Source organism: Heloderma suspectum, chromosome 5 (genome assembly GCF_057233095.1).
Source record: "Heloderma suspectum isolate Gila_16-S chromosome 5, 16-S_ref, whole genome shotgun sequence".
Lineage (NCBI taxonomy): Eukaryota > Metazoa > Chordata > Lepidosauria > Squamata > Helodermatidae > Heloderma > Heloderma suspectum.
Genome location: NC_139462.1, coordinates 177518541 through 177537252, shown reverse-complemented (window position 1 = coordinate 177537252; position 18712 = coordinate 177518541). Strand labels below are relative to the sequence as shown.

Below are 18712 nucleotides of genomic sequence, written 5' to 3'. Positions count from 1 at the left end.
AGCAAGCCAAAAAAAAAAAAAAGTTATAGGAAAAGAAAGAAAAAGAGAGAAGCAAAGCCTCAACATAGTGCTATGATATATAAGAAATTTAGTCATCCATATAAACTGACCAACATGCTTCAGTTTAGAGATGTGCACAAATGCCCTCCTGAAATTCTCCACCCTATTTATGGGCAGAGAAATTGGGGGGATGATTTCACCAAATTTCTCCAGGGGGAGGATAAATTCTCTAACAATTACTCACAGGTAGGGCTCACCACTGGCAACGGTTGTAACACAGCTTCTTTCTTATTTCCTAAGGGGCTTTGGTTTTTTGCACTCACACCGCAAACGGCAACTGTGTTGGCAGTCTGGCCCCCACTTTGCATTCTCAACAATACCCCATACCTAGCATCATGCTAGGTACATGGGGGGGGGGGAGATGGAAGGCAAACCCCACCCAGAAATGGGGAAGAAAATTTGGAGAAAATTCTGCAAAGCAGCATTTTATTTCTACAGGGGTAAGAAAAGAAACATCTCAGAACTTTTCAGAGAAATTTTTTTTTGGCTCAATTCTAGTTGTCATTCTTTGGGATTCAGCATCTTCCCCAGGATCATCAGAATGGTAAATTTTTGAGGGGAAATTGTGGATACATCTTGTCTCTAACACAGGCAATGATAATACTGCTCCTTCTCTGCGAGCCTTATAGTGGGTGTGAGGGCTGGCAGTCTTGCGTCCAGCTCCAGGGAAGAGGTGGAGCTAGTGCTGTGTCAAATCCTGACCTCCAATTTCCTGAGAATTTTCTTCCCCCGTGAAAGAGGCTTCCATTTTTCTGCCTCATTCTCAGGGCTTTTTCTAATTTATTTTCAGTTTCTTTTTGTGGTGTTTTTGATCTTATCTAATCACTGTGAGGTGGCTGAGGGTTTTTATTGCTATTACAGATATCTCCATTGCTCTGCAGTCTCCCAGGCTTCATGCACTTTCTGAACTGAAAAAGCCCTGTTTATTTAAAATATTTATAGGCCAACTTTCAGGGCAGGAGCCCTCCCAAGGTGGCATACAACAATAAAATGCATATAATAACATTCATAATAAAAAACGATGTGGTAATTAAACAGCAAAGCTCCACAAAACACCAATATAAGAACACAGTTGCAGCTGTAACCCAGTCTTGATAAAACATAATCAGGGGAAGACCAGTCTAAACTGGTAAGTCTTGTTCAGGGCCTTCTTAAAAGCCTTCAGTGATGGGGCTTGATGGACCAATGAAAGACAGGACACTTGTACACACTCCTCAGCCACCTCATGAATAAGGTAAGCATAACAACCCTGCCTGAACACAACCCATAAGAATTCCTCCAGAATTTCTTCTCCTTTGAACTTCTTTTCAAAGGCAATGTATTTTCTATCAAATGGAATGAGAATGGTTGAAAAAAAAGTGGAAGACATTTTCAGCACGACACTAGTTTATACGTTGCTCTGGGGAAAGGAATATAACTTGTTGGAATATTTCAGTAGAGCGTGATGTATCAAGCCCGTTGAAAATATTTGTAGAGTGTAAACCGAAATGTGCAAAACATTTTATTATATCTGATTAAAAATTCTTACATAACTTTGCGCTATTCTGAGCTTCGCCTCCCCAACCCCGTTTTTGTTTTGTTTTGGGCATCCTTCGTTATCTGCAGCCTACCCTTTGAAGTGCTGGCCTATTAGAAGCCCTAGCCCTGTTCACAGTCCCTGCACATTTGGAGCACAATTGCTCCTAGTTGATCCCACACTCAACCTCTGCACATTCAGCAGATGATGTGAACAGAGCCTTACACATGTACATGTTTATGCCCATTGGCTCTGTATGTGTAATGAGGAACCTTGCCTTTTGCAAGGTTGCCAGTTACGTGGAGAGAGCCTGGGCCACGCAATACATTTCTATGTATATAGGTTTCTATGTACACCTTCTGCTAACATGGAGGGGTTGGAAATGGGACTGCTCCCCCCTCTCCATGTGCTTATCTGATGATGTGAGTATTCCGTGCATGTTTACAGAAGTGTGGATCATGGAGTTAGCCATTTAGCTGCGTCCACACAAAAATATCAACTTCACAGTTTTATAGCTGTCTGTCAACAGGCCATATATTCTACTAACCTTCTGTTTCTTAGGGTGAGTTCATGCATGAGGTTTAAATCCATTCCTGCTTCCATTGGTTTATAATGACTATGCGAACCGTGGATTGGCCAGAATGCTCATTTGAATTACAAATGCTTTTCTTCCACTTTCTGTTCCACACTATCTACAATCAAATGTTCACATAAATAAGCATGATAGAGGCTTAAAGGTAATCAGTCTTACCATATCTGAGCTCTAGTCATCAACTTACCATTTCTTATTTCATGTCTCAAATGCTGAATCAACTTTAAATACTTAACTATATCTGGAGTTAATGTTGCTTTTTTGTGGTTAGCCTTAAACCTGAAATGGTTGAGGTAGCTTTTCTACCCCATGCGGGAGAGTTTCTCTCCAGCTCTGCCACCACCTATGGGAAAACTGCTTCTTCACTGGGCAGTCCCACCTATGGGGTTTCTTATTTTGAGCAAATGCTTATATTTCAGGGCTAAGGAACTTTCTTTCACTATAACTCAGAATTCCCCAAATTGACCTTTTCCACTGCCACCAATTCTCTTAAAATACTTGAAAAGTGTAAAATATGTTTTGCATTTCACCGGTTGTCAGGAGCCTTTCAGTCCATCATTTGCCCATCAACGGAATTGGGTTTTATTTTTAGTTTCCAAATTTGCACAAATTTGCATGAGCAAAACTGTGCAAATCTCCTCCAAATGCATATTTTCATGTTTTAGCCTGTGGAGAAATGCACAGTTTCAGCTGGGCTTCTTAAATCTTTTTGCATATTTTTCTATGACAAAATTTGCGCAAAATTCCCAAAGGTTAGAAAAACAGTCCGCAAGTCCTCAGAATCTGCTGGTCCTCTACAGAATCCTTGCGTAGGATTCATGAAAATCTGAACTCATTTGTTTCTGTTGCCAATTTCTCTGACATCCCTGCTTAAGGGAATATATTTACTGTTGGCTTTTCAAAAGACTGCTTACTGACAATTCTTAAGCACTCAAGAGGCACTGTTGGTACTTCAAGCCTCTTAGGGCACAATCCTATGGCCGCTAGTCAGTGACTAGACGGCCATAGGATAGGTCGGTTCCTGGGAACCGACCTGGGAGCCTGCACTTCAAGGTCAGTTCCCTGAGAACCGACCTTCACCTGCTCCCACGCTGCCTCATAGGCAGCGTGGAATGGCCCCACGCTCGGAAGAAGAGCACAGAGTGGTGAAAATGGGGCATTCCTGGGGATGTGCTGGGGCGGGGAAGATGGAAATCCAGTATGACACAACCAATGTGTCGTCTGGCCACTGCTTCCCACCCTCCGACTTCCTGCGGCTAGACAGCTGAAATAGGCTGTCTAGCCACAAATGCAGGGTGGCTGAAGCGCAGAGGAGACGATCCCCTCCACACTTCTCCTGCCCTGCATTGGCTAGGCGGTTGCCTCCGAATTTGGAGACGGCCACCTATCCCAGTAGGATTGCTCCCTTAATTACTTCTTTTACGTGCGGTTTAATTCCCTAAACCTCCACCCCAGCTAAATACACTCACAACCAGGTCCAGCTCTTAGGTACAGTCTCCCTCTGGCTCCTGAAACTCCTCCTTTTATATTTCTAGCTGCTTGGACCATTTATCAGGGTTTTTAATGCCTGTTAGTGTAACCTTCTTCTGGCAAGTTCTTAGGGCAACCAACTGGAATAACATAGTGACCTGCTCCCTACTCCTGATCTTCACAGCCACTTATAGTTATCCCACAGAGAAGGAATGGCTTAATATTCAGGCCTTAGCTATTTACTTTCTCCTCAGCATTTTTCTAGCCCTTCTATAACACTGCCCACCAACCAGCAGACCTTCTCCTTCTCTCTGACTACCAGCAGACTAACTCTATCCCTGTCCACTCCTTACTTGTATATCATTTCCCAACTGCTGTTTTCTGCCCAGCTAGAATCCCCAGCCGATCAAAATTGAATTTATCTGATCCAGGCTGCATCTAAAAATATTGCAAGCAATTGCCTGTCTCTCTTCTTCATCCCCAAGCAGCTACTACTAAAACAGGCCTTCAACATGGTAACAACACCAGGCCTCCGGCCTACACAGATACATTATAGCTTCTCAGAGGCCACACAGAGTAATTACAGAACATCAATTATACACACAGCATTTCTTCACACCGCTGAATAAGAATTGCATTCTTATTGCAATGCAATTCAAAAGCTTATCTTGCTCGCTAATAGGTGTTAAAGCAATAATGAAAGAGCAAAGATAAGCTGTGTCAAATAATAGCCCTGCATTTGACTAAGATGTCCACTGCAACTAAAGTAAAAGTAATGTGTTTTTTTTTAAACTGTCCTGGTTGTTATCCTGAGTCTGTCAAACCCAATTCACTTATTATTCTTAGCAGATCTAGTAGTGTAGCACCAGTCAGAATACTAAATCAATGTGCCATAGATAGACTGTGAAAATCATTTTCAAATGAAATATATATATCACATAAATGGATATGTGCAAAATGTCTGTATTATAAATCATGAGTCAGATGTACAGGAGAGTGATTAGTCAATTTCCAGGTATTTTCAATTTGTTGCACTGTAAAAGTGAACAGTTATTTTTCATTTCTTTATAGCTGTTAGAGCAAGATCTATTGACATGCAGTTTGCCAGGAGCCAATAACTTTTCATTTTGTTGACACTTCCAGTTCCCTAATTTTAGGCATAAGGAAAATTTAAACAAACTATAGTATCCAGTTTGTTCTCTCCATCCCCTTTTCACAGAATATTTCAATGCATAATACTGTTGGAGGAACCATGGCAGCACCTGGGGCACACCAGCTGTCAAATCCAAGGATGCCAAACCATGACACCAGCATTGTGATTCAACAAGCCATGCCATCTCCACAATCAAGTTCAGTCATAACACAAGCACCTTCAACAAATCGGCAGATTGGGTAAGAGCATCCTCAATAGATTTAATTTTTGGTTTGATGAAGTCTTTGCCCAGATGTTACACTAACATACCTGATGAAAACGTCATGATATGCCTTAGTTACATCCTGTTTCAACTACTGTAACACACTCTATATGGGACTGCCTTTGAAAAGTATTCGGAAACTTCAGCTGGTCTAGAATGCTGCAGACAGACTGTTGACTGGGGCTGGTTACAGAGAGCATGTGACTCCTTCATTACAACAGCTTCACTGGCTACTAGTCTGTTTCTGGGCACAATTCAAAGTGGTGGTTATGATCTATAAAGCCCTACATGACTTGGGACCAAGCCATCTGAAAGATCACGATGTCCCATATGAGCCTGCCCAGGTTTTAAGATTTTCAGGGGAGAAGATCTTAAAACCCTGTCTAGGTCCCACCACCATCAAAGGCATGTTTGGTGGAGACACAAGAGAGGGACTTTTTGGTGGCTGCTCCCAGGCTCTCCTTGCTAATGAAGGCTAGGTTGGTTCCTTCTCTGTTATCCTTCTGCCAGTAGGTAAGGGCATTTTTCTTCAGACAGGCCTTTGGCATGTAAGCTAGGCTGCTGTGGAAGAGGGTTTACCTGGTAGGGTGCTGGCTATGTCTTTTATTGTTATGTTTTTATTGTGTTTTTAATTTATTTTTGTTTGTTTTAAATAAGATATTGTTTTAATCTGCATTTTATTATTGTTAGATACCTTTAACGCCACTTTTAGTGGAAAGGTGTGATACACATTTATTTAATTATTATAAATTATCAAGGCAAAGAACCTTATTTATGTAGCATTGTTTGCACAGACAGTGGAAGATCCATTCATGAAAAAACACTATGTGTTTGTTTATGGGATTATTTATGAGAATCCCAATATATAAGATTGTTATCCTAAAGAGAGATCCCCCATTTCTTCTGCATAATTTGAACAATACTAATCATAGCTGGGATCCATAGCAATAGCTTCCCTTCTCCATAGGAGACCAAGAGAGTTATATTTAAGTGGACAGAAGGATACCACTAACTGGTATCCTTCCTATGAAGGCTGGTTGAAAAATCCTCACCCTAATTCTAAAGACAAGCCAATTTCATTCTATTATTTAGGCTGAAGATTTTTCAGCCAGTCCAGTACCGGCTCTTTGTTTTACAATGAGTACCAGCCCAGTTTTCATGCTTAATAAATTAGTATCTTTAAATATATGTTTTAGGCATCTGTAAGACTTGTTTCCTTATAGTCAGTGGATCACTCTATGTATGTTGCAAACTTTTTATATTAACTCTAGTAAAATATATGTTGATGTTAGCATATGCTTAAATGCCTCTGGATGTGCAAATATAAGAATTACAAGATGCAACCCAAGATCTTTCCACATGTCAGTTTTAAGTGCACAGTTGATACCTATTTGTTACACAAAGTCCAGACTTTTTCACCGAGAATGTGCTCCTTTCCTAATTACAATACAACTTCTTAGCACTGGATGCTTAGAAAATTAGAATCTTCAACCAACTGATATATCCATTGCTACTGTGGTGGCTGTGTGGAATGTGGTTCTGTGAGTGTCATGGGTATCTATTGGCTACTGTTATTATTTTATTTCATTAGTGAGGTAGATAAACGATTACTCTATGAGCATAGCATTGTGATATATGTAATTCTCAGTAATAATATACCCCACAGCGGTATCACAGCACCAGAGACGTCATCCAGCATTACTTATAAATATACATCTATACAGATAGGTAGATAAATATCCCACTTCTGTGCCCTTTCTACTGTGTAACTCCTCCACTGAAGAGTTCTATCTCCTCTTTCATAGACACCCTTTGGATTAGGATCTTCCCTTTATTGTCAATGTATGTATGACTGGAGTCATTGGTTTGTACTTTAATATATCCTAACTTTGTTGTTGTCGGGGTCTTGGTTGGTGTTAAAAAATTAAAAAATTAGGAGAATTGGCTGTTTTGGTAAAGGGTTTTTAAAAACCTTTATAGAGATGAATGGCCCTGCACAATACACCTGATAATGAACCCTAAACATTTCAGGAAGCAATGCTGTAATGGTCTTACAGTGTCTTAAGTGAGAGCAGAATCAGGCCCTGAAGGCTATAGAGAACTGTACTGTAGCAACATTCTGATTTTTATCACAACTGCAGATAGTTAAGTGTCAAAATATGGCCCAGCCACCTGCAAATGTTTGCACTGGCTGCAGTCCAACAAAAACAACAAATGGCAAGATAAGGTTTCAGACTGTTGCATTCAGGCTTCACTCCTGCAAGAGAGGCTGAGATTAATCTGTATTCATGTGTGTTGCATTCCATGGAGCACAGTTAGGTGTATTTAGAGAGTCTGTAACTTTTAGTTCCATGCTTTTCTTCTTCATTTTTTGTTGTTCCCTCCTCCTAACTTATCCTCTGGCCCAAGGAGGCATGCATATAAAATGGAAAAGTTCTAGATACCTGACAAGCGTTGTTGTGAACTGATTGCAGGTGTTGCATAATTTTTATACACACATTATTTTAGATGTTCATGTACTCTTGCTACAGAATAGGCTCTGGGTCAGATTAAGGAAAAAAGAAGCAGTACCTAATACCCCCACCCTTAATAAAAGTACAATGTGGGCCACTTCTAGTTCTACTTCAGAACCAATTGTAAACAAGAAGCCATTTTATCATTTCAGTAGAGGAACAGCTTTGTGTAAACAGCTCAGATGTTGCGGAGCAGTCTCAAAAACAACAACAGGTACTGAGTGTGGAAGAAGTCAGCATCTGACTATATTTTCTGAAGAAAAAAGTAGTAGTCAAGGAACCTTTAACCAGCAAGTGTTGCCTTTGCTTGATTAACAGCAAGTATATATCCTTAGTGATAACCTGCACAGAGGAAAAACAGTAAGGTCTAAAACGCTGAGGAAAGATAACACAGTGTAAGAGTACATTTTAAAAGCAAGGAAAAGCAGATAAGTTGAACCCTCCTTCAGTGCAATGAGTTTCCCCATTTCATTTTGGATACATTTCATGCAATTTATTTCTTAATTTAGTTCAGTGAAATATTTAACCATTTAATTTTCATAAAAATAAATAGAAAAGGAAATGTGCAGATAACATTCCCCTAGAAAGATTATAGCTAGAAAATATATTATACCATATTTAGTATTTCATGGGCACGGATGGGGACATTGAGGCAAGGCCGTTGTGTACCACCCCACATCCCCAAGCACTTTTCTTTATATAGGCCATTTTGTACACTATTTTCCCTAATGCATACATTTTTGTACACAGTTTCTCCTAACATACACATGTTTGTATGCATTTTTTAAATCAGAGAATTGCATCGCAAAATTCAGCGAAGAACAGAAACTTGAAGTATAATTTCTTTTTGGTTCGTGTATTACATGGCAAAGTGTGAATTAGGTCAGTTTCCACTGAGTGCAAACCAAACAGATTTTGTCCACAGCATCCCAACTCCCTACAGGAGTTGAAATTCCCTGTTTAGTTGTAACACCTCTACAAGGTCATATATATACATGAGTTTGGGCTGCTCTCATGGATTATTTTATTCACAGTTTGACTGACTATCCCCAAAGGTTCAGGATGGGTAACCAAAACTGCCATATATCCTACACATTTTGAGGAACGCTCTTAGTCGTGGCAAATCTATGTTATTGTTTCTTCCAGAGGCAAGAAATTATTTCATAGCCCCTGGCTGGAGTTGGGCTGCAAGTACAGCAGCAGCTGGCCTAATGGTAAATGAAACCTACTTTCTGTAAAATAATCTGTTGTTATTACTGCTGCTTAATTTATTGCCTCTGCAATGTTTTATGGAAGTCTCTCTTTAAACATGAACAGACAAAGCCCAAATGTCTTCCAGCCTCAGAGCTCTTAAAGGAAAAGGAATCTTGTCCAGAATGGAATCTGGACCGCAGCTCCAGTTATAGGCACCCCATAGTAACAGCACAAGTACTAACTCATCTTAACATGATGGCCAGTTTGTTCACATGTGAGAACACTGAGTATTTTCTCAGAACAAAGAGACTGAGTAAAAAAAATAAGGGAGAGTTATGTATGGAAGCTGGCCCAGCAGCCCCCTGTGCATGGTCAATTTTGTGTTTATATTTCACTTGAGGGCAGCTCCTTAAATATATGAAGTTGTGCCCACTGTATCTGTGGCTAAAGCATTTAATATTGTGAGTCATCAGCCCAGTGTTTTGGGACATGGTTTAATGAAAATTAAATGAACAGGCCAGAGGCTTTTGAATTCTTGGGAAGTTAACAAAACAAAGTTGGTTGAAGTAAACAAGCCATTTTAAATGTTTGACTCCTGTTAAAGCACCAATAAAAAAATCTAAAAAATAATTAAAGATTAGGATCCAGGAATAATGAACCTAAGTTTGAATCAATTTCCTGTGAAATCTCCCATTTAATATTCTCAATTTGTGCTCTTTTCATGTGGTTTATTTTGTTAAGGTTTCGTGGTATAGTTCTGAAATCACTGTTGACTGAACACATTTGGTCAGGAGGTTATAAAATGACAGCCTGCTCATACAGCAGAGCTCTGACTGGAGTCCAGGCTGCTGTGGAAAAACTTACTACTTCCTGGTGGCTTGAAATTTCAGTGTAGCATGTTATTGTCCCATCTCCCTTCACGGCTGTGGATTGCAAGATAGTGACATAAAAGAAATAATAACTGGCACCACAACCCCAAGCATATTTATTGGGAAAGAATTCCCATTTATTTCAACGCAACTTGCTTCCTAGTAAGAGAGTTTGTTTTGCAGCTGAAGAAAATGAATTGTTGTGTCACATTGTTTGGAGAATCAGAACAAGCCACTGAATAGCATCACTGATAGGAAACACTAAAGCAAATCCATGTATTCGAGGAAATAAGTGGCAAATGGACACACCAATAAATACCAATATGAACTTCAACATGGATATACATTACAGATGTATGAGAAATTTGTTTCAGTTTGCTTTTGATCAGGATTTACCTAGTTCGCACCTTCCAGAGCGAACATGGACTTGGATGCAATCTGCAGTCAAAGTCCATCCATTTCTGAGCTTGTAATGTAATTTGTGGACCCCCCCCCCCAAATGCATTAGACAATTTGTGTACATTTGAAAATGCTCATACAAATGTGTACTTTTGAAAAATGCACACAAATATGCTTAAATCAATAGAAGAATGCATACATTTCAAAGATGCGCACAATTGATGCATACTTTTGGAAAAATATGCACAAAAATACGCACAGATTTTCATGTGGAAAGAAAAAAAGCAAAGCTTGCAATCTGATATGGGCTCAAGTCAGAATGAATTTTGCCACGGAATTCGGAGAACTTTGGTGAGCTCGGGTTTTGCTGATTCTCACATTCCTAATGTAGATTCATACTTTTCTTTAACAAAATAAACTCAAAGTGTTTAACAAAATAAAATGTATAGAACAACAGACAATAAATCTAGGATATACAATTGCAAATATAAAACAGCAAAATCACAACAGAATAAAATTACTTCCATAGCCATATCATATAGCAGCAATTTACAATATAACAGTAGCAGTTAAAGTGAAGCCTTAAAAACTAAGCCATATCAGCCAAAGGTCTTAGCCAAGTGCCTAAAGGAGTGTAGAATTTGGAACTAGTGAATGTCTGTAGGAGGGAACATCAAAGAGTTGGTGCCATTAGCAAGAACTCCCTATTCCTCATAGATGCCTGCCAAATCTCATTTGGCAATGACATCCTCAGCAGGGCCTCTGATGTTGAACAGAGCATATGCAGGGGAACAAATGAAAGAAATAGGTTGGGAGGGCCAAACAGAATGAAGTGATTGGGAGCTAGTATAGTGGCTAAGAATGTGAGCTTTGAAATCCCTAGTTCAAAATTTGACCTCCATCATGTACAAGAAGGCCTTTGGGCAAGCCATTATTTTCCTACCCTCAGCCTTTCCCTATCATGTGCAGTTCAATATAAGGATAATAATATTGGCCTATTGGAAAGGATAGTTGTGTGTGGAACACCTTGAACACACTTAAAGCACTATTAAATGCCAAACATTATTATTAGTTCTTCAAACCGTGCAAATGTAATTTAATTGAATCATTGCTAAATGGTGTTGTGCTGCTCATCTTAAAGAGAATTAGCCAGCCATCATTGCGGTTAATAGCCATTCTATCTCCATCACATCCTGTTTGTGAGATCCCAGTAGGTATCTGTATGACAGTTCCTGGAGTCAGGATTTTTTGTGTTAATTTGCCAGATGAACCTTAGGTCTGTTCTAGCAGTGCCATCTTTTATGTTCTCTTTTTGATTTATTTTCTGATGACTACTTGATGAATTGCAAGATGTGCCCCTAGTCTTCGTGAGTGCATAAATCACTCACCATTAACAATAGGCATGATACAATGCACTGGAGAGGATTCCCACAGATTCAATAGAACCCTCTTTCCCCTTGCTGCTGAACATGTGCATATAGGATTGAAGGCAGGCAGCATGAGGGGCCATTGGGGTGAATGGAAGGTCTCTGTGTGTCTCCCATATCCCTATCCAGCCCTGCCCCTCTGCTTGGTTCAAGTTATCCATGAAGCAGTATTGCTACAAGAGGCAGCATCAGAGAAAGGTAGAGGCTCGGTCAGTAATACCGAGGTGCCCTGGCTGCTGCTCCCTGCATGGCCTTGTAAGTAAGCAGGACCATGTTATATGATAGGTATTGCACCCTGCCATGCCCAGTTTCTTGATGCCCAAAGCCTGGCAAAAAGAATGGAAAGGGACCAAGGTGAAGTGCTGCCACAACCTGGTAAACTAGGTAAAGGACCCACTGGAACTGAGAGCAGTCCAGACCAGCTTCTTCATATTAGTCTTATCACATCAGGCCATCTGAAAGCAGATGGACAGGTACATCTGAGAGACCTCTGAACCCAATTAAAGTTATGCCACAAAGAAATCAAATTCATGTGGTTTGCATTCAGAAAGTTACATTTGGTGGGCTCTACTTGCTTTTACTTGGTAACCTAATGCACACCATGTGAACATTTGAAATGCTTTTAACAGTTAAGGCCAGCTCAAATAACACTGAACTAGAGCAGCAATAAAGAATGAATTAAGACTGATTGCAACTTGCAGTCAACATTATTTTTTTCTCCTTTAAAGGCATATATCTTCTGTTTTCTGCTTTTAGTAGTGCAGTAGCCATCCTATTACTATTTAAAATAAAGGCTCCAAATGACAAGTGCAGTAAATTACACTAAATCTGAGTTTTGTTTTGTTTTCATTTGGGAACAATGGTGGAGAAAACCTGGATACTATTTAACTGGCAGCTTGTGTTATACAGCTCTGTGATAGTTCAATAATTCTGACACTTGAATATACAGAAAAACAGGATGCAAGGCTGAAAGAAAATTTATATTCTGGTTATTTGGAGGGAGTGGTTTTTTAAGCTAAAATGTACTTTATTTAAAGATTCATAGAAATATTCCAGGTGTCTATAAATACAAGAAAAATGCAGGAGATGAACTGTGTGTGGCTTTCTTAATGCTGTACAATCTATCCCAGGTCACAAGGGTCATATATGTCCCTTCACTAATGTGCTTTGGTTGAAAAATAGAAGCCAATGAGTAGTACTAATTTAGCAGAATCCACTTAGGACCATCCAAATATTTCCATACCTTTACTCCTGAAGTGCAGAAACATGCATTTTAAAAATTGGAGGCGGTGGGAAAGAGGCAGTGTTTAAAACTCCCCACAGTCACCAAGGTCTTCAGTAAAACACTCCAACGTAACAATTCCTTAATGTGTTAAAGATTCCTCTGAATAAATAATGAAGGGGAGAAAGAGAGGGAGACAGAAAGAGAGAACCCGTGCTAATTTCAACTCCATTATAAACATAAAATCATTGATTTTGTGGGATGAAGGGGAATCTTACCCTTCAGAGGTTAGGCTAAGCAATGAAAAATTAATAAATGAGTGCTTAAGTTAAGTTAAGTAGTTGACTGAGCCTTAACCCATTAAAGAAAATCATGTTTGTAAAAGCCTTTTACAACTGCACACATGCTGATAGTGGGGTTTGCCCAGGGCCCCAAATCTGCTAGATATGGCTCTGCCTGTCAACCTTAGTTTCTAGTCTTTCATTCCTACTCGCACCATTTTAAAAAATCCTTCTTTGACTATGAGCACTCTCCAGGTAGCAAGCAAGCTTTCTCCTTCACATTTTCATTAAGCATTCAAACCTTTACAATTTTGAAAGGGCATATAGCAAGTTAACATAGTTGCTAACGTCAGCTTACTATCTGTTACATTTGGACATCAAAATCATATGCAGACTTTGTGAAATGCATGCCAATATGCATGCGCACTGACTGTGGTCCCGTGGCAGAGGAGGCATTTTGGATGTGTCCTATGAAAATTGTCCACAACAGCTTTAATCTATTTCACCATGCTGTCCTCAAAACCATTAGCAGCAATCCAATGTTCTAATAATCTCCCACTGAAGCTTTGACATACTCCTGTTGGTGAAACCAGTTCTACCTCAAGCTAGCTAACTGTGCTCCTTAGAATGGAGTTTCTTTCTAGAAGAGAACGGGTTTCTTTTAAAACTAGCTGCTGTGCCCAAACATTTCATATTTACAGGACTTTGGAGCAGGATAGGGGGTAGGAGTCAGCTAAATGTGAATAAATGTAAAACATTTGGAAACATTTGTTTAAGCCCTAATGCTTTTCCACTCTTGCCCCTTCTTTTTCCTTTTTTTTTTTTTAAGCATAGGGAAGTTTCAGGGTGAAAGGTTGAGGTGAACTCCTTTGGGTTGGATTTGTATTTCATCAGGTTTCACTTAACCAAGAGCAAGAGATATAGTTTCAGGAGAAACCAGAATAAGGTGTTTTATTTAAACATTGTTATTTCTTAACAGTGTAACAGGAGGGAGTAGTTTTGTAATTCTTTCCTTTTAAACATGCAGCTCCAATAAGTACTGCTGGTTGGATAGACCCATATGGTGGAGGAATGTTGCCACAGTCCAATGACCATACAATGGCTCCACCAGGCAGAAGCAGAGGGTTAGCAAGAGACAGAAAAGGCCTTCCTTTATCTTCAAATTGCTACTTCAGTACTACAGCTCTTAATTGTTTTGAAGTAGAGAGAAAAATAATGTTCTCTAATATAAAACATATATCAGAGTGCAGAATTCTGTTGAACTTGTATACATTCGGTAAGATCAAATAAAGCTTGGTGGATGGCAGAGAAAAAGGTGGGCATGTTTTGGATTGGGAGATGGCTACAACTTCTATTAAACATTTATAACCAAACTATCAACTTGGGTCAGTTAATATTTTTCTTTTTTTGTCTTCCTTTCTCTCTCCCCCCCCCCTCCCTCCCTTCTCAATTTGACTGTATCCAAGGAACTGGCATAGCTATCTATGCTACAAATGCCGCACAGGTGCCTTGCTCATGCTTCTGACTTCTAACTATGGCAAAGCTCCATGTCTGGCCTTACAGTTAAACTAAGAGCAGGTATCTGCTCCAGCAGTTGCCCAAAATCTGCTGGGTGGACCCTACTGCACCCCACCTTGTCAGTGATTACAGGTGCTTTCCTAACCCTGGGAAAGACCCCAGTGAGAGTGTTAGACCAGGTGCATAACCAAGGCTGCTCTGGGCCACCAAGGAGGCTGAGGTTTTATAGGCCTCCCCAAATCGTGCAATGTCAGAAGATTCCATTCATCATGAGATCACTGTATTGGAGTTCTAGCAATGGCTGAAAGCCCCCAGCTATCATGAGCCCTCCTTTGTTTTGCATTGTGATGTAAGGGAACCCTCTCTAACATCACTAGTTCTGGATGCAGCAGGTGTGCTGCCTCCTCTAGCTGCCACAACCATCCTCTCCTTGCAGGCTTTGCAAATACTGAATTCATACCTCCCAATACTAAGCATGGAACAAAATACATCTCACTAATGAAAACTGTACATTTCCTTGGCTTGAGCTGAGGGTTGGTTGGGTGGTATGTATAAAAAATGTGGACATTTGAAATCTGCTCTCAAAGAATGCATACGTTTGAAAATGCCCACAACCCCCCTATTCTCAATGGGAAAAAATGTGTACATTTAATAAATGCATACAAATAATGCATACACTTAGGAAAACACACATGGAAATACTACACATTTTCATGTGGGGGGGGAGGGTTTGTAATCTGATGCGGATCTGAGTCAGAATGAGTTTGGCTGTGGAAAAATGAGAACCTCGATGAGATCAAGCTTGATAGATTTGCCCATCCCTGTTTATGGGGGGATGGACTAGTCAGATATAAGGGGCCCTCCTAGTCCAGCCCCAGCTCTGAACTCATGCATGTGACATTTGTTTGTGTTGTTGTTGTTGTTGTTCAGTCGTTAAGTCGTGTCCAACTCTTCGTGACCCCATGGACCATAGCCCGCCAGGCCTTCCTGTCCTGCGCTCTCTCCCGGAGTGTGCTCAAGTTCATATTCATTGCATCGGTGATGCTATCTAGCCCTCTCATCCTCTGCTGTCCCCTTCTCCTTTTTCCTTCAGTCTTTCCCAGCATCAGGGTCTTTTCCAGGGAGTTTTCTCTTCGCATTAGGTGGCCAAAATATTTGAACTTCAGCTTCAGTATCTGTCCTTCCAATGAGCAGTCGGGCTTGATTTCCTTTAGGATGGACTGATTTGACACAATCAAAGAAAATTCTTCTATGGACAACAGAAATATCTTAATGGAGCAACATCTTCCATGCTTTCCTGGAAGCAAAAGACTTTCAAGCCCCCATCACATATTAACCATTTGAAGGGACCTCCTGGAGTACTGTGGGGCCCCACTCCTGATGTAATGCGGCTTCCCTAGCTCCGACCTTGATTTGCATAGGGAAAGCCTACATGTCTCCACATGAGTGGCCCATTTTATTTTAAAAAACAAAGAGTTTTTATTTAAAAGGATCTGGAATGCTTCCCAGCTGATCTCTGAGCAGTAGGATCTGAGCAGAAAGTGTGGCCTCCCTCTTTATGCTTTTTGTGCACATGAGTAGTAAATAAGAAGGAAGGAGAGCATGTAATAAAACATGGCAGAAACAAAATACTGTGCTGTCAGAATTACCATATGTGCAATATTTTGGAGGTGGGTTTAGAACACATGGGTCCTCTGAAACAGTAGTCCTGGGCTTCAGACCAGTTAGCCCCTGCCTTGTCCATTTGGGACCATAAATGACAAGGGCACCAGGTGAAGTAGGTGAAGTACTGTGACAAAAATAAATGCATTATTAATAATGTTACCTATTTGGCATTGTTTGTTCTTGCAGTAGTTGCTCAACTGTCTGCAGATTACTAAGAAGCGAGCAGTTCTTACCTCTTGTTATTTTCCATGCTATCTTTACTGATTGACTGTGTTATAAATCAGCCCCAGGCCACTGAAAATTAAAAGTGGGGAAGCATGGGGGAGGATTGAGGTCAGATACAAGGTTGGGAGCCTAATTGTAAGGGATCATTCAATTGTAGTGAAAGTTCCATTGACTTCAGTAAGATTAAGTTCAACAATAAATTCCTCCGGGCAAAAATAGCAGCCTATGTATTGTAAATAGAATTCTTCATTCACTGAGTGCAGTTACCTTGGGCCTTGTCTTATGCTGTATTATATACTGATTTTCACTGATGACATGATTTACAATCAGGCTTTGCTTTGTCTTTAAACTTTGGAATAGCATCCTTATGTATATGGGTAGCAAATAATTATGCTTTTTTAAACATGATTTTAAATGCAGCAACTATCACAGAAAGATATCACGAGCTTTTGATGTCTCTACCATACAATCTTACTTACTTACTTACTTACTTACGTACTTATTTATTAATTACATTTCTATACCGCCCAATAGCTGAAGCTGTCTGGGCAGTTCACAACAATGACAACTACAAAATGCATCACAATATACTGTAACTATCTGCTTCTGAGTCATACAACTTCACCATTACTTGAACACCACAAAACAAATAATTTCCTTATGCTGAAAGGAGCCTTGCAATGCAGCAGTTCTAGCTAGATATGTGATGCCAGGAAAGTTTTTAAATACTTAGCAATATTCAAAGGGCTGCTTAGGTTATTGTTGTTTTTAAAGTATATTTTAGCTTTTCCAAGATTCATTTTCTTGTCACCTTTCCTTTTGAGGCTGCAGTCATATATATACTTACCTAGGAGTAAGTCCCATTGAGCTCAGTGAGGCTTACTGAGTAAGTATATAGAGGATTGCACTATCAAGATTTCTTCTTCTTCTAGATGTTTAATGAATCCACCCAGATATTCACTCCACTCCAACTGACACCGTGTCCCAACTTTCAACTCCCACTGCATTAAGAATGCATAATTCTCAAAATCAATATGTACAGCCATAACTCTGGCTAATCGAAGAGACAAAGAACTATATATGATATTCAGCATCTCTCTGGACTGTATGAATTGCTCCAATGAGAAATTCTTGTAGCAATTATTACTGGCCCTTTTACTGCACTATGTGCTAAGATATCCTCTATTGTATATCACCATTATCCAGGTTTTCTCCTGATGAATACAAGATGGCTGGCCCAATCCCTAACTTTGCTGATGTTAGATCATCCTCCTATGCTTACAAAGCCAATTTTATTTTCTTTCTAATTTTGATTTTTAAAAATAAAAAAAATAAAAAACTACCATTAAAAATCCTTGGGTTTAATTATCAATCTACCCCCTTTCAGACCTTCACTGAATGCATGGAAGTGAAAATGCATATTCTATCCCTATGTCTGACTCCATGTGTTACTTTAAGAATCAGAATAGAGGCTACATGAATGAAACTGTATGTGCATGGAGTTCTCTTCATGCCATTAGGAATCCTGAATGTCTGTCTGTCTGTCTGTCTGTCTGTCTGTCTGTCTGTCTATCTATCTATATCTATCTCCAAACGTTTTGGCTTCCAGAGCCTCCTTGTTGCTTTGCTGTTGTGCCACTTTACACCAGTCTCTCTCTCTCTCTCTCTCTCTCCCCCCCCCCCCATATATGCTTCAGCTTTATCCTGCTACCACAATATGATCTTTGGAAATCTCTATAGAACAGCCTCATTAACAGAAAAAAAGAGATTGCTTTTGGTTGCTTAGAGAAGCTAGAACAGGGATAGGCAGGATGGTGCCTGTGGCACCAGTGTGCCCCCAGACACCTTCTTTGGTGCCCACTTGGACCCCCTAATCCTCCCAATTTTTAATAAAAAATGTTTTTATATTTTCCTTATTGGCAGCTGGGGTTGCTTCAGAGTGAAGTGAGAACCTCTGGCTGCTGCCATCTTAATTTCCCATGAATGCCTCTGGGTGGGTTACTTGTCCTTTGTGACTAGCCCCCCATGGCAGCCATTTTATGGTTGTGGCCAAGGCAGTTTCTCAAAAGGCAATATAGCCACCATATATGCATGATATCATGCAACTGAATGATAGCATAGAAAGAAAAAGAAATATCTTTTGTCCCTCACTCCATGGGGAAAATGTTAGAAGTCCCATGAGGTTGAATGGGTGGGCTCCCAGTTACAAATGTTCTTGTTTCAGCATTTGAATTAAGTCAAAGAGAAATTAGCAGTAAAACGGATTGTCAGGATAGCCCAAATCCAGGTGATTTTAAAAATTTTGCTCAGTGACATAGAACTCTTGGCAGGAGGGCCCTGACTGAC

General features: G+C 40.0%; 1 protein-coding gene across 2 annotated transcripts in view; it reads left to right on the top strand.

Annotated features, from left to right (window-relative positions):
* The window catches only part of LOC146344868 (cyclic AMP-responsive element-binding protein 5-like), a 121651-nt gene extending 107318 nt beyond the window's left edge, over positions 1-14333 (top strand). The window contains exons 6-8 of one of the 2 annotated variants that reach the window (XM_084860441.1): positions 4858-5030; positions 8713-8780; positions 13986-14333. In XM_084860441.1, coding sequence (XP_084716567.1) covers positions 4858-5030; positions 8713-8780; positions 13986-14248 — 504 coding nt within the window. In that variant the 3' untranslated portion in view covers positions 14249-14333. The remainder of the gene's footprint in view (positions 1-4857; positions 5031-8712; positions 8781-13985) is intronic. The other variant, XM_084860443.1, reaches the window with a different exon arrangement.
* Positions 14334-18712: the final 4379 nt, after the last annotated feature.